General features: G+C 39.2%; 1 protein-coding gene across 5 annotated transcripts in view; it reads right to left on the bottom strand.

The window, feature by feature from the left end:
* The window catches only part of ERC2 (ELKS/RAB6-interacting/CAST family member 2), a 498,505-nt gene that overhangs the window by 358,539 nt on the left and 125,060 nt on the right, over positions 1–14,906 (bottom strand). For all 5 annotated transcript variants that reach the window (XR_008973235.1, XR_008973236.1, XR_008973233.1 and 2 more), the window contains one exon: positions 10,560–10,727. Coding sequence is in view for 1 of the 5 variants with exons in the window: in XM_057417556.1 (XP_057273539.1) it covers positions 10,560–10,727 (168 nt within the window). In the remaining 4 variants the exon portion in view is untranslated. The remainder of the gene's footprint in view (positions 1–10,559; positions 10,728–14,906) is intronic.

Here is a 14,906-nt window from a genome sequence, read left to right as displayed (position 1 = left end):
ATACCAAATAATGACAGAATCAAATTGCTCAGGAGAAAATGCAACCGCTGCTTCTTTTGCAGGAGATAATTTGTAAATACTTTTCACCTATAACCATGACAAATCTGTCAGGAATTCTAGCAGCCTGCATTGCTTGGTGATTTAAAGTATGCAAAGTACTAGGGAAATTGAAAGCATTATGTAATTATATTATGTTACCACTCAGGACATGGAATGTGTAACTTCAGTTTGCCTTACCTGATTTTATTTAGAGTTTTCCCTAAATATTAGCGGGTCATCTGTGAAACCATCGATCTTTCATAAGCTTAGATTCTTACTTTCTTTTTCCACTGTGATACCAAGACCTAGAGAGCTCTTTCCCTCTAAAAGTTAAATGGGCGGGGGGGTAGGGAGGGAGAATTACACAACCACAACCACCATGAGGTCTACTGTCAGTATGAGAGCTCCAAAGATTTCTGGATGGCCACAGCTGCAGAAGCTTTTTTTATTTCAAACGAGCCATATCTCCTATTTTATTAAACTCTGCTTCTGCTGCAAGCATGATTTTTTCCTCTGCAGTGATACAGGGCAGGCTGAAAATACATCTTTGTACCTACCACAGGCTGGAGTGTTGGAGTTAATTGAGCAAGGATGCTCTCAAATTGAACCATTAATGAAAAAAAAAAGATATTTTGCAGGCTCTGACCTTAGTCCTAGCACAAAGCCTGAACTGTCCCATGTAATATCCCTGCACTGCATCTTTAACACCCATACTAAAACAATTAATAATAAAAAATCCCCAAAACCATACAACCCTTACTATGCAAGAAGTAAAAAAACCTACCCTGTCCCTACCTTTGTATAGCAAACTTTTACCTAGCTGTATGTACCCTACACAAGGATCAGCCTCATTCATGATTTGCTGTCTTCTTTCATTTTTACCCCAAGATAGCAGACACAAGACACCAGCTGCCATTGCCCTTTCCCTCTTTCACTTTAATGAAGACAAGAGATATTTGTCTTTGACATTAAAAGCCATGGCCCCCCACTTCCCTTCAGTCAGATTACTTAATTCCCATCTTCCTTTAAGTGGCTCTAGCCCTTTCTCCTCAGCTGTCTCTCACCCAGCGTAAAAAACAAAAATACACAAAGCTACTTCAGTTATTTCTCCTCATACCTCATCATTAATGCAATATGTGGAAAACATCATTAACAGTTTCAGACTGGGGGGTTATATCTATCAGTTATTATGCTAATTACAACATCTATAGATTCTTAGTGATCCCCTTGGGTTTGTACCTACCTGGTGAAATTTCTATACTGTTTTGAGTTGGGGTTTCCTCAGCATTTTTGTATACAGTGCCAATATACTAGGCCCCTTTAGACCTAGTCACAATAGGTACGCAAAGAATCGTTTCTTAAGCAATCCTATTAAAGTTCCTCTCAAAACATCTCCAGTTAGAGCAAAGGCTTTAAATTAGTAGCTAACAGTACTATCATTTTTCTCATCATTTCCATCCACTAGAATCAAGCCTAACTGAAGCTTAATTTATCTTATCACAGTAAATTTTCTTGGATATAAAAAAACCTTTAAGCTAAGTGAATATTGCTTTAAAGGGCAACAAGGTAATTTTCTGTAAATCTATGAACTGGGTGGCAGGGTGAGGATGGACATCACAGTTATTTATTACTTTAATTAAATAAAATACATGAAAATGAGAAGTGTTTGGACAGTACGACAAATGTAGCATTCACTAAGCTATCCACCCCAAACAACTTGCCTAAGGCCTTTACACATCAAGTGTACAATGTCTTATCTTTGTATTTTCATCTTTTCCATTCTATTTTTATCTGTGTTTTCCTATCTCTGGGCACTACTTTCTACCAGCCCCACAAATGGAACTCTCCACTCCTCTAGTCACCTTTCCCACAGGCAATCCCATTTCAGTTTTTGTGAAAGAAAAATAAAGGTGTCCCCAAAAGGAAGACAGAACATTTAAAGTTATTATCAAGAATGGATTCAATTAGGGATGGTGGCAGTGTGTGTATGTAAATAAATCAATCAACATTTAATCTTCCTCCAAATAAATGAATGCTAGTATGTAACTCACAAAGCAGAAAACACACATCTTTGGGACAGTACTACATATCTTGTATTTGCGAGCACTTCATTTGAAGTACCATAAAGTCACTGGGGTTGGAATGCATCTCAGGAGGTCACTAGTGCAATGCTCAAGGTGTGGAGAACACTGAAATTAGACCATGCTGTCTGATGTGCATTTCAATCCTGCAATAGAGAGACAAGAAAGGGGGAAGAAAACCCCAAACACAACCCCCACACAAGTTTGCTTCACAGTTTACTTCTATTTAAATACAGCATTTTGCTAATCTAAGGGTTCTTCGGTTTAACTCAGAATTTACTGCCTCACCACTATGCTCCTCTCGTTCCAAACAGTCACAGGGACCCACAAAACATGAAAACTGCCTATAAAGTGAGATGGCTGGCAAGCTCCACCTGAGATAAAGCTCCATTTGAAATACACTGTCAAGAAAGCTCTGAACACCTGCAGTGACAGAGTAAATGGGACACAAGCTTCCAGACTAGTGCTTTTACAGCAGGTGATCTTTCCTTCGCACGCACAGCAGATGTACCAGAATGATACACTGGCAGTACAGCACAAAGACCACACTGAAATATCTGGCTCAGCCCGATTTGAAACAAGAAAAAAATCACAAAACAATAGAAAAATACAATTTCAAAGTAAAACTGTACCTTAGAAAAACAAAAACATGAGAGTGAAAGAACCATAGTTATACCATTATTACTGTAAAATTAAAAGCAGATTTACATTTCAAGCAATATCAAATATCAACATCGTAATAGAAATAAAAACAAAGCATTTGTAGTTTTGTTCCAAGTATTCTGTGCTGTCTGCTTTTATTTGCTCTTTATGCAAACTAAGAACTGCCAAGAAGTCAATCATCTCACAGCCCTTCTCTATAAACCAGTTTGTTCAAAAGAAAAAACAGACTGCAATAAATAGGCACCATAATCACCTTTCCTCTTCATTGTTATTTGGTCTTCTCTATTAATATATGTATGCTGAACACATCAGTATTCAGTTACAGTACAGACTTCACCTATTTTCCTAATGCATTTTCTCCTCTGAGAGGAGTACAGTCACAATTTACAAAATTTCTTTGTAGACATTTACTTATTTCACAGTTCATTAACCTTCAAACAGCACACCTGGGCTTGGAGGTGTGTTATCTAGCACAGTGATACACTAACTAATAAAGCGCTAAGTATGTTTGTGTCAGAATTGCTTATGAAATGAATGTTTTTCTTCACTGAGCTACCCAGCTGAAATGAATGTATTTGCATCAATTTATGTAGGTTTTTTCCTTGATGGTAAGAGCTGTAGTTAAATACCAGTCACTAAGTATGTGCAGGGTCTCAGGCTGTACCATCTACCACTTTTTAAAGTATAGAAATGATAGTGTCTCATCTTTTTAAACCATCAGAATCATTCAAGCTGTTTAACCTCTCTCCCTCTGCAGTAACAGTACAAAGCTTCATTTAAAAATTAACTAACTTCTACAGCTTTTTCATAACAGCAAGGAAAATCTGACCAAGTCTAATTTTCTTCCTTTTAACAATTCTCTGTGGAGCACAGTGACATTTCCCTGTTCTGTAGCTGGAGTAGCCTAACGTTGGCTCATTTCTATCTGACCTCAGGGGTTTCACATCATTAATAAAGAGATAATCAAAACAAAGGCTATATATGTTAGGGTAGGAAAAGTTTGCATGATTTGGCACTATTATCATATATACTCTTAAAAATGGAACAAAATTAAATGCACGTTGCAGAGGTGGTGAACCCTCTAAGGCCTGGTTCCAAACATTTTTCCTACTGACAATAAACCATTCTCAGACCTCCCAACTCTGGCCACCATGACGGTTATTGCTTTAGAGGATTATATCTTTTTGTTTCAGCTGTCAATAAAAACTTCAAATGATAGTTTTTAAAGTCAAACCTATTAAAATAACCCAAAACACTGACATCACTGAGACAACACAATCACCATGCAAAAAGCACATCGTGTTTAGGTTTAGACTTATTTACTGTTGGTTTTAAATTCTCTCTCATCGTATGGAAAAGTGCCATTGTACCTGAAATCTGACCCAATTACCATTGTTTGAAGGAAGCTAATTACACTCATGAAAAAGCTCCAGATGTCCTCAGTGTACTTCTGGTGATCTGCTGTAACACATGTAAAACAACTATCTGACTAAGCAGATTGGCTAGTCTTCCTTCTCAATACTAGCCAGCATCCTGCAGTGTTTAATGTGACTCTGCTTATACTTCATCTCAGGCAACTGAAACTACCTATGTAAGAACAAGCTCAAACTTAAACTATACTTGTAAAGTAGTAATATTTTCTGAGCTAATTTTGCAGTGACACCATAAAAATTCCAGACTTGAAATGGCACAAAAAGTAATCTACTGAATAAAACACACTGACTGAATTCAGTAACAAAAAGTGACACTAATGAACTTCTAGGGATACCTGAATGACAAGAAGCTACAATTAATACCAATATATTACCTGTAAGCCTCATGGCCTATTAGACCTGGCTTGCAAGAACCATGGAGTGAGGTTGCGTTGTAATAAGCAGAAGAATCAGGGGACTCAAGCAGAACCAGCACTGTACTCCCGGGATCAATACTGCATCCAGCCCTGTTCAACATCATCATTAATGAACTGGACGCGGAGTAGTGTGTAGCCTCAGCAAGTTTGCTGACAGTACAACTGGGAAGAGCATCTGATACACCAGAGTGTAATGTTGCTGTTCAGAGGGATCTCAACAGGCTGTGAGGGACCTCATGTAGTTCAGGGAAAGGAAATGAATGTGGAGAGGAACAACTCCATGCACTTGTATATCCTGGCTGATTATGAAGCAACTGAGATCCTACTGAGGATCTTTTTTGGATTCCTTTTATTACAGGATTTACTAAGCTGATTTAATTACAGCAAAGTGACTACCAAGTAATCCTATTTGGGCAGGAAGTTGACACTGCACTACAAATACCTTGCTCAGTTTGGGGTTAGAACTGGCCTTTTGACACTTACTTTCACCTCCAGAAAGCAGCCCTTTAAGGCAGGTTATGAGCATGTTATAGGACAGCATAAAATTGTACAGTGATAATTAGCAAAACTATTCTATAAATACACAATGTGGACATGCAGGAAGAAAGGAGTGGGCTTAATGCAGGCCAAAATGTTATTAACTTTACTCATCTGGGAACGACCAACAATAGCTTGTACAGCCGAAAATTCCTTCCATAATGATTTCCACCTGCTGGAGGGCTGCCATTCACCCTTCATCTCCCTGCAGCTGCTTTCCCATCTGCTGCTGGAAGCCACTGCCCTCCCTTTAGATAAGACCTGAGGCCTGGAGATAGAAGATAGAGTTGCTCTAAGCAAACAAAACATTTTCCTAATTCCCAGTTGGAGAGAATGAAACCTGCTATGTCTAGAAACATTGCTGGACTGCTACTACAGCACAGTCTAGTGTTATCTTAATCAGCTCAAACTCCAGGTCTCAGAGACGGCCCTGCTGGCAAAGCAGTTCTTTATTCCTCATCCATCTATATTGGCAGGCCACTTGCTTGACTACCACGTAAACAACACTTGCTCATTTTCATAAAGAACTGGCTGGATGGCTGCACACAAAGAGTTGTGGTCAATGGCTCAATGTCCGGCTGGAGACCAGTAACGAGTGGTGTCCCTCAGGGATCGGTGTTGAGACCGGTCTTGTTCAACATCTTCGTCGCTGACACGGACAGTGGGATTGAGTGCACCCGCAGCAAGTTTGCCGATGACACCAAGCTGTGTGGTTTGGTTGATACCCTGGAGGGAAGGAATGCCATCCAGAGGGACCTTGACACGCTTCTGAGGTGGGCTGATGCCAACCTCATGAAGTTTAACCATGACAAGTGCAAGGTCCTACACCTGGGTCAGAGCAATCCCAGGCACAGCTACAGGTTGGGCAGAGAAGAGATTCAGAGCAGCCCTGTGGAGAAGGACTTGGAGGTGGCGGTTCATGAGAAAATGAACACGAGCTGGCTTCAGTGTGCACTCGCAGCCCAGAAAGCAACTGTATCCTGGGCTGCATCAAAAGGAGCGTGACCAGCAGGTCCAAGGAGGCGATCCTGCCCCTCTACTCTGCCCTTGTGAGACCTCACCTGGAGTATTGTGTGCAGTTCTGGTGTCCTCAACATAAAAAGGATATGGAACTGTTGGAACAAGTTCAGAGGAGGCCACGAGGATGATCAGGGGACTGGAGCACCTCCCATATGAAGACAGGCTGAGAAAGTTGGGGCTGTTCAGCCTGGAGAAGAGAAGGCTGCGTGGAGACCTCACTGCAGCCTTCCAGTATCTGAAGGGGGGCTATAGGGATGCTGGGGAGGGACTCTTCATTAGGGACTGTAGTGATAGGACAAGAGGTAACAGGTTTAAACTTAAACAGGGGAAGTTTAGATAGGATATAAGGAGGAAGTATTTTACTGCGAGGGTGGTGAGGCACTGGAATGGGTTGCCCAGGGAAGTTGTGAATGCTCCATCCCTCACAGTGTTCAAGACCAGGCTGGACAGAGCCTTGGGTGACATGGTTGTGTGAGGTGTCCCTGCCCATGGCAGGGGGGTTGGAGCCAGCTTACTTTAAGTTCTTTTCCAACCCTAAATATTCTATGATTTTCAGGTATTCAGTAAGAAGGATGCTGAGTTTAGTGCATAGAAATCCCCTCTATCCTTTCATAGGTCTCTTGTTGCATGGACTGTATTTTCTGCAGGAAATATATGAGTTTCATTAGAGGAGCTATTGATTTGTTGTTGTTTTGCTATTTAACTTAACACAGCTGAATATATATACCAGAAACAAAACATCAATGGCCTCTGCTGTTATTTAGTCTCTCACACGTAACCAAATGTAACATTTTCAGCAAACATTCACATAAGACAAACATTCCCTCTACTCCTCTAAACTAAAGATTAAGTGGAAATGTAAAAGGTCCTTTTGGAAGACAGGATATTTCCGAGTACTGAAGACAGACACCTGAGTTATATGAAGTTGATATTTGCAAAGTGATTACAAAAAGTGTCCCCGTAAAACTAAGAGCAGATACAAACAGAGTTCAGAGAAACTTTAGTCTAATTTTCCTGTCTTGCTGCATCACATTTAGTTTTACAGGATGTAACAGGAGAATGTGGCCTAAAGGCATGAATTTGTTAACTGAAATGTACAGTGCAGCATACAATGAAACAAACAAAACACTTATTTCTATTGGCACATACTGGCCGCCTGGTAAGTTAAGATATATGAAGGGCAAATAAGCAAGCAAAGAAATGAGAGAAAAAGGAGGAATTTCCATCCTGAGTAAGTGCAAACACCACAAACAGCCTGTTTTCAACCATCTCATAACTGACTAGCGCCAGGAACAAGATCAGCTCTAAAACTCCTCAAACTTACGGTGTCCAATAAGTGGTCTATGGCCTTAGTTCTTACTGAGGTGTTTTGTTGTTGCTTACGTTAAGGACATGTTCTTTCTGATTTTGTCTAAATATTGATAAGCAGCAAAGACTTTGGCCTAGAGGAGCAGACAACTGCGAACTACAAATTCAGCCTCTGTCCAGCCTGTGTTCCTCAGAGCTCCATCCAGCACATTTCCCCAGAACGCCCACAGTTTAACAGGCTCTCTCTTTAAGAAACTGCACACCCAGTCTGGAAGTTGAAACATAATAGTTTGTGGAGAAGAGACATCCTGGCAATCGTTTCTAACCAGAAAAACTCCCTTGCATACAGCAGGGTGGGAAGGAATAAGCTGGAACCCTGAGGGCCTTAAAATTATGTAACAATAATGTTAACAATAGAATATCATTGGAACACGCCTTGGGTAATCTCATTTTCTAATCTATGAGACTGCTTAAAAGCAGAGATCTATCACTTTTTTCATGATTATCAGAGAAATCAAGTAACATCTTCACAGAGTTACACAGCAGTTTATGACAAATTCTGTGTTTGGTTATACAAGTGTATTTTTTATGGCTAGCTGAAAGCTCCCATAAGACTTTATTCCAGGAGACAAGACTGGATAGGTCAGTAGCTTTAAGGAGCTCTTGACACAAAGTCTATGCAAAAGATGTGAAAAGTATGTTCAGACTAAACACATCCTTTGCGAGCCTCGATGCCATATAACCCCAGCTCTTTATTTCTAACCCCTGGAAATGTAATCTTGCAGATAGAAAGTTGTACAGACTGTGTCATGCCTACAACAACCTTGCGGCTTTAAAATAACAAACAAAAGTACTGTTTTTTCCTGATAACTCCTGGTTTGAGAAACTAATGCATACACAGTGGGCTGTATTTCTACATAAAAGATACTTTTAAGGGGATTTGAGATGTACTACATCTCCACCATAAAGTACAGGAAAGTAAAAAAAATTCAGTGCATCTTCAACAGATAAAAAATGAGATATAATTAATACTGCCTGAAGTATGAATGCTATTAAAGTATTTCAAGATCAGGTAATTTGCTGACATAATTTAAAGTTTAACAGAAGCTGTTTAAAGTCTCTGCCTCATAGGTAAATGGTGCATATAAGAGCACACCCCGTAATGCTATCTTTTAAAAGTAAATAGAAGAAATTTTGAGGCAAGTGAAGTTATTGAGATAACATAATGTAATTACCGAAGCCTATGAAATAAACTCCACAATTTCTGAAGATGCTCACACAACCAAATTCAGGCTCAAGTGATTTAGCAAGTCGATGCAGAGATAGCCTAAACTGTCTAGAACCAAGATATACTGTGAGGACGTCTATGAGTTGTTTTGCTTCATTTTAAGTCTTATCTGCCATAACCCACCTATCTGCATATATCACAAATAACATCATATTAGACCAAACAAAAGGGATTCATTCTCTGCTATTACAGAGCATTCCTTCTATCAAACTACCTCTCTGACAATTTTAACATTAGTTTTTCATTTGGTTTCCCTGAGAGACTAACAATAAGCAGCCACAATACAACCAATTGTCACCTGCATACCAACAGGCAATTACAGATAATTTTAACTTAATTGCTTCATGTAAAAGGTTTGAGCTGAACTGCTTTATGTAGAAAATGGGAAGAGGAACTGAAAACCTGTCTGAAACCAACTGGTCCTCCACTAGGAACACAATCCTAGCAGCCCTTCATCAAGAGCACTCTCAGTTATTAAGGTTTCCATGGCCCATCTGTCAGTCACAAGACTGTAATGCCTTAAATACATAGGAGTCTGATAAAGAATTAGGAAATCAAATTACTGGAGAGCCAATGGAATTCATCACTATCCTCAGCAGCATGACAGTTAATACAAACCTCGCAAAACAGATCTGCACAGATAAAGATTAAAAATATGTAATCTTTATAACTCAGATGCTAGATTGAGATCTGCCAAATTGCTGGAGTTTTTACCCTTGTTCTATTATGATTATTTTCTATTATATAAATATGCTGGCTGGCCCATTAAACACAAACTAGAAATTTCAAGATTTCATCTGTATCTTCTTAATGCGCAGAGGGTAAGACATACGGCATAGACTGATAATCAGAATCTCAGAAATATTTATTCCCTGCTTTCATTAGAATGATAGTTTAAGCTTTTTTTTTTTCCTAGAACTTTGCTAGCCAGAAATCTGAAACATTCTGTAAGATTCCTGTATACTTTATAGAACACACTCCTCTTTCCGAATAGAAACTCTTCTGTTCATTCTGAATGGAAACTATTTGCACCACATGAATGAATTTCACAGGTATTTTTGTTTTGTTAAAGGGGTACACACATTAAAAATAAAATTAAGAAGTCATAAGAGGAATCAGTCTAATCAGTATCGTGTGCTCCAGCCCACAAATTTTTTTTAAAAGTCCATGAAAGGAAAAAAAATGGACAATATTTTTAACACTGGATTTACACATTCCATCAAATGTGACAACCATCTCAATGGTACTCCATCACCCATATTTTAATGATCTGACTTTGTAGATAGATACATAACTAATGCACTGGCCTAAAAAAAACAAAACAACACCACACAGATTAATATCATGCACCCTTCAACAGATCCCTTCAAAATACATCAGTAGCTTCACTCTTCAGACTAGAAATACACAGCACAAAAGAAGCATCAAGCCAGAGCAACCAAAAGGAAAACTCAAGACAACAGATGAAGAAACAAGGAATGAAATCACAGCAATCAAGACACTAAGGCCCAGCTTCTCCCATTAAAGGCATTGAGAATTAGGCATGTTTTCTTAAAATGCAATCATAGGTGCTTCTAAAAAAGTTCTAGAATGAGAGCTGGTATACTACCAAAAAAACAATACAACAAATACATTGGCATTTTAAGGGTTTAAAATTATTTCACTGCTCTTTAGCAAATTGCCTTCCACGCAGACTTGCAACAAACACATCATCACCTTGACACGTTATTAACTAAATATTTCTATTGTATTTTATGATTAGAAGAAACAATACCTCTGTCTGAAGTATGGCAGCTCTCTGTTCTTTGGCAGTAAGTGACTCTTTAAGCACTTCAATGTGTTGCTTGCAATCTGAATTCTGATTGCTAAGGGTTTCAAGCTTAGTTTGTAAGGCAAGAAGTTCTGATTCTTTCTTTGAGAGTTCTTGTTTCAATTGATCAATCTGTAATGGGGGGAAAAAAAAAGGTTAGATCATTAATTTAATTTCCAATTCATAGTTGCAGTTGAAATTTGAAAGGTGGGAATGACCATGATATGACAACTCAGACACCTGTAAATTCTGGAAGAATTCTGGAAGACTTTTTACACTCACAACTTCAATTGAGTTTCTTGTAATTTAATGTACCTGTCTAAAGAATGATTGCCCTGCTGTTGCAGAAGTTAAAAGGAAACAAAGATTATACATGATGATTTGGCCTATAAATTCACCATGGACCTCACTTAAGTTCAAAGGAATTTATCCTGCGTGAGGCTAGTCTGGCAGAACAGCAAAAATGCATAAGAAAAAAACTGTTCATAAAAGTATACATTCCACCCAATAGCCTATTCCTTCCAACAGCATGATTCTTGTGACTTATCATTGGCCAAAACGTATCAAGGTTTTTTTAGGAGCCTGATAAGGAAAAGCAGGCATCTTAATAAGGAAAGGAAAACAGAGAAGTGGAATTTTAACCTTATTCTTCTTGCAAATGTGTTGCTACCCACCATCCCCACCTCCTTTTTCCCTCCCTGGCAGCTCATATGGAATTCTCAGGTACTAGGAAAACCAAGCCAAAGAGATTAACTTAAGAGAAGTCTGGGGAAAACATTATAAAAAATTTCACAGAATGAAAGGTTTGTGAGATTGTAAAAGCACATCCTAAAGGAAACAGCAGAAACCCAGTCACTAAGATAGAGCTTCTGAATTTAAGTGAATTTAAGGTTCATCAGTAAATGTCATGTCACAATGATAAATGGGAGATGTAGCCACAGAATACGTAAGTGTGGTGGATTTAGAATATATGAATTTGAACAAAGCGCTGGCCAATACACACAATGATGCTAAAGGATGGTGAGTTAGGTGATGTAAAGCTATTCTTCCTAAATCCTGTGAAATAACACCGCTCACCAGATGACTTCAGATACATAACCTCAAGAGGATTATTTGAAATAAAATGCCTCAGTGCACCTGTGTAACTCAGAGACACTTTGTTTATTTTTGGAAAGTTTTCTTGATGACTGTAATACCTAGATATTTTTCTTTAAATTTCAATGTTCATTTGTGCAACAACCAGAGAAGTCTTGGAAAAGCTCTTTCCATCCTTTCTCATCAGTTACATCCCAACAGATACTTGGGATGAAAGAAATCTAGAAGGGCTGGATGGAAGGTGGCTCAAAAATCCCCCCAAAAAAAGAAAAGGTACCCACAGGCTGATCCCACCCAACCGCATCATAAAGACACATGCACTGAAGTATTTCATAGATTCAATATTGTATGGCACAGTCACTGGAAGCATTTACTGCTGATCAAAATATTTCTATTTTGGTTTACATTGTAAGTGTATCCTTAAAAATTAAATTTAAAAAAAAAAAACCTGTTTTTCCAACTATAGTCCATATGCATGTCTGACTACAGTTATTTATTCCTTATTTCTTTTTCAAAATCTCAGTATGTTTGTCTAGCTGGTTAAGGTACGTGGTTAGCCACCCCTGGGCTACTGTATAAAATCAAGAATCTATACAGGCACTGAAAGCAATCACCTCCACAGTCTGAAAATCTCAAAATAAAAAAAAGGAGCATACAAAAAACAGATGTCAGGAAAACGTAAAGAGTGCAGTTGAGAAACTGCTAGAGAAAACTCTCTTGAATGCAAACCACCTTCCTCCGTGCCTTGCCAGTACATGTAAGCAAGTATGGCAACCGAGACAGAAATGTATACAAATGAACAATGGGAAAATCTGTCTACAAGATATAAAGACAAAACGTAGATCTGCAGCCAATCTGAATTACATCACATGCTTTATACAAGCCCCATGTGAACACTGCAGACAGGTAATCTCTCCAAGACACTCTCCCCACTTTTTTCCATGACACAACCCACACACTGAGAAATAATAATAAAGACCTTCATTTCAATTGCAGGTATGTTCTTCATGGTTTAGAAACAGAATGTGTTTAGTATAAAGTTCTAGCTCCAAGGCCTACCAATTATCAGGAGTTTAAACATGTGTTACAGCTCTCAAATGAAAATTAAAAAAATAAAATTAATGAACCCCACACTCAAAAAATGCATTTAATAATTATGATTACTATATAATTATGAATAATTATGATACTGGAGACCAGTAACGAGTGGTGTCCCTCAGGGATTGGTGTTGGGACTGGTCTTGTTTAACATCTTTGTTGCTGACATGGACAGTGGGATTGAGTGCGCCCTCAGCAAGTTTGCTGATGACACCAAGCTGTGTGGTTCGGTTGATACCCTGGAGGGAAGGAATGCCATCCAGAGGGACCTTGACACGCTTGTGAGGTGGGCTGATGCCAACCTCATGAAGTTTAACCATGACAAGTGCAAGGTCCTACACCTGGGTCAGAGCAATCCCAGGCACAGCTACAGGTTGGGCAGGGAAGAGATTCAGAGCAGCCCTGTGGAGAAGGACTTGGGGGTGGCGGTTCATGAGAAAATGAACATGAGCCGGCCTCTGTGTGCACTCGCAGCCCAGAAAGCAACCGTATCATGGGCTGCATCAAAAGGAGCGTGACCAGCAGGTCCAAGGAGGTGATCCTGCCCCTTTGCTCTGCTCTTGTGAGACCTCACCTGAAGTATTGTGTGCAGTTCTGGTATCCTCAACATAAAAAGAACATGGAACTGTTGGAACAAGTCCAGAGGAGGCCACGAGGATGATCAGGGGACTGGAGCACCTCCCGTATGTAGATAGGCTGAGAAAGTTGGGGCTATTCAGCCTGGAGAAGAGAAGGCTGCGTGGAGACCTCATAGCAGCCTTCCAGTATCTGAAGGGGGCTTATAAGGATGCTGGGGAGGGACTCTCCCATTAGGGACTGTAGTGATAGTACAAAGGCTAATGAGTTCAAACTTAAACAGGGGAAATTTAGACTGGATATAAGGAAGAAGTTCTTTACTGTAAGGGTGGTGAGGCACTGGAAAGGGTTGCCCAGGGAAGTTGTGAATGCTCCATCCCTGGTGGTGCTCAAGGCCAGGCTGGACAGAGCTTTCAGTGACATGTTTCAGTGGGAGGTGTCCCTGCCTGTGGTCCTTTCTAATCTTAAGGTCCTTTCCAATCCTAACTATTCTATGATGCTATGATTTTGGCTGGTGTTTTATTAAAGTATAGTGGTAAAAATGTACTAAAACTTTAATTAAAAAAAAAAGTATCAAAAATCCCGCAGGCATATCAAGAAGGCACAGAAATTTAGAAGTGCTGCATTATCTACTGGTGTGCAAAAAAAAAAAATTGAACAGGGCATGAAATAAATGTCTGTCTCCAGCAGACGTGCAAACATTTTCACTTTGCTGTATCTTGAGTGGTGTGGAAGACCAACAGTCACAACTCAGCAATATCTCCTGTCAGTGAAAAAACAAAGGCAAAAATATTTTTGTACTTTATAAAGAAGAGAATGAAGATAACCTACAAGTTATCTCATGTATTTATAATGTCTAATTTGCCTGTCACTGCTTTTTCACCATGCCCACAATGATCTCTCTTCACCTCCTTTCTTGAAACCCTAGTTCCTTTGCTTCCAATGCTTTGTCTTCCTTCATAATATATGATTCTGTCAACTCCCATAGTTTCCATTCCTTAGATACCAGCATTTCCAGAAAACCATTTTCCTTTTCCTTACATCACTATTTTTATACACCAAAACCTTACACAGAGTAACTGGGAAACAAAGAAAACAAAACAACCAGAGCTCCTCCGCTGACTATTCCATCTTAAGATTAATGAGATAAAACCTTAAGTAAATTAGTCTACTAATGAATGAAATGAAACTATGCTGATTTAAGCATCAGAAGGATTTGGTCTTATTTGACAAATGACAACTGCTTGTTCAAGTGAAGGATTTCAGTAAAGGAAAAACTGTAGCAATGCTAATGAAGTGGCTGCATACAGTGGGTTCTGCAAGCCTATCTCTAGATGTCACAGGTTGTATTGGTCAAGATCTATTCTTAAAGTGTTTGGCACTTTTCCAGACCTATGCACAAAAAAAATGCTGTAGTTTTTCTCCTGTATTATTTTTCCTAAATGATCACCTAGAACTTGCATGTTTCATTCGTACAGTGCGAACAGATCTTATGCACAGTGCCCTGCTGCAGCCTAATCAATTCTTAATGGTAATTTGCTG

This window comes from Pezoporus wallicus, unplaced genomic scaffold (assembly GCF_028554395.1).
Source record: "Pezoporus wallicus isolate ANWC-B61680 ecotype Strahan unplaced genomic scaffold, APGP_CSIRO_Pwel_v1 contig_8542, whole genome shotgun sequence".
NCBI lineage: Eukaryota > Metazoa > Chordata > Aves > Psittaciformes > Psittacidae > Pezoporus > Pezoporus wallicus.
The sequence above is the reverse complement of the archived record's forward strand: the minus strand, read 5'-3'. Positions and strand labels throughout refer to the sequence as shown.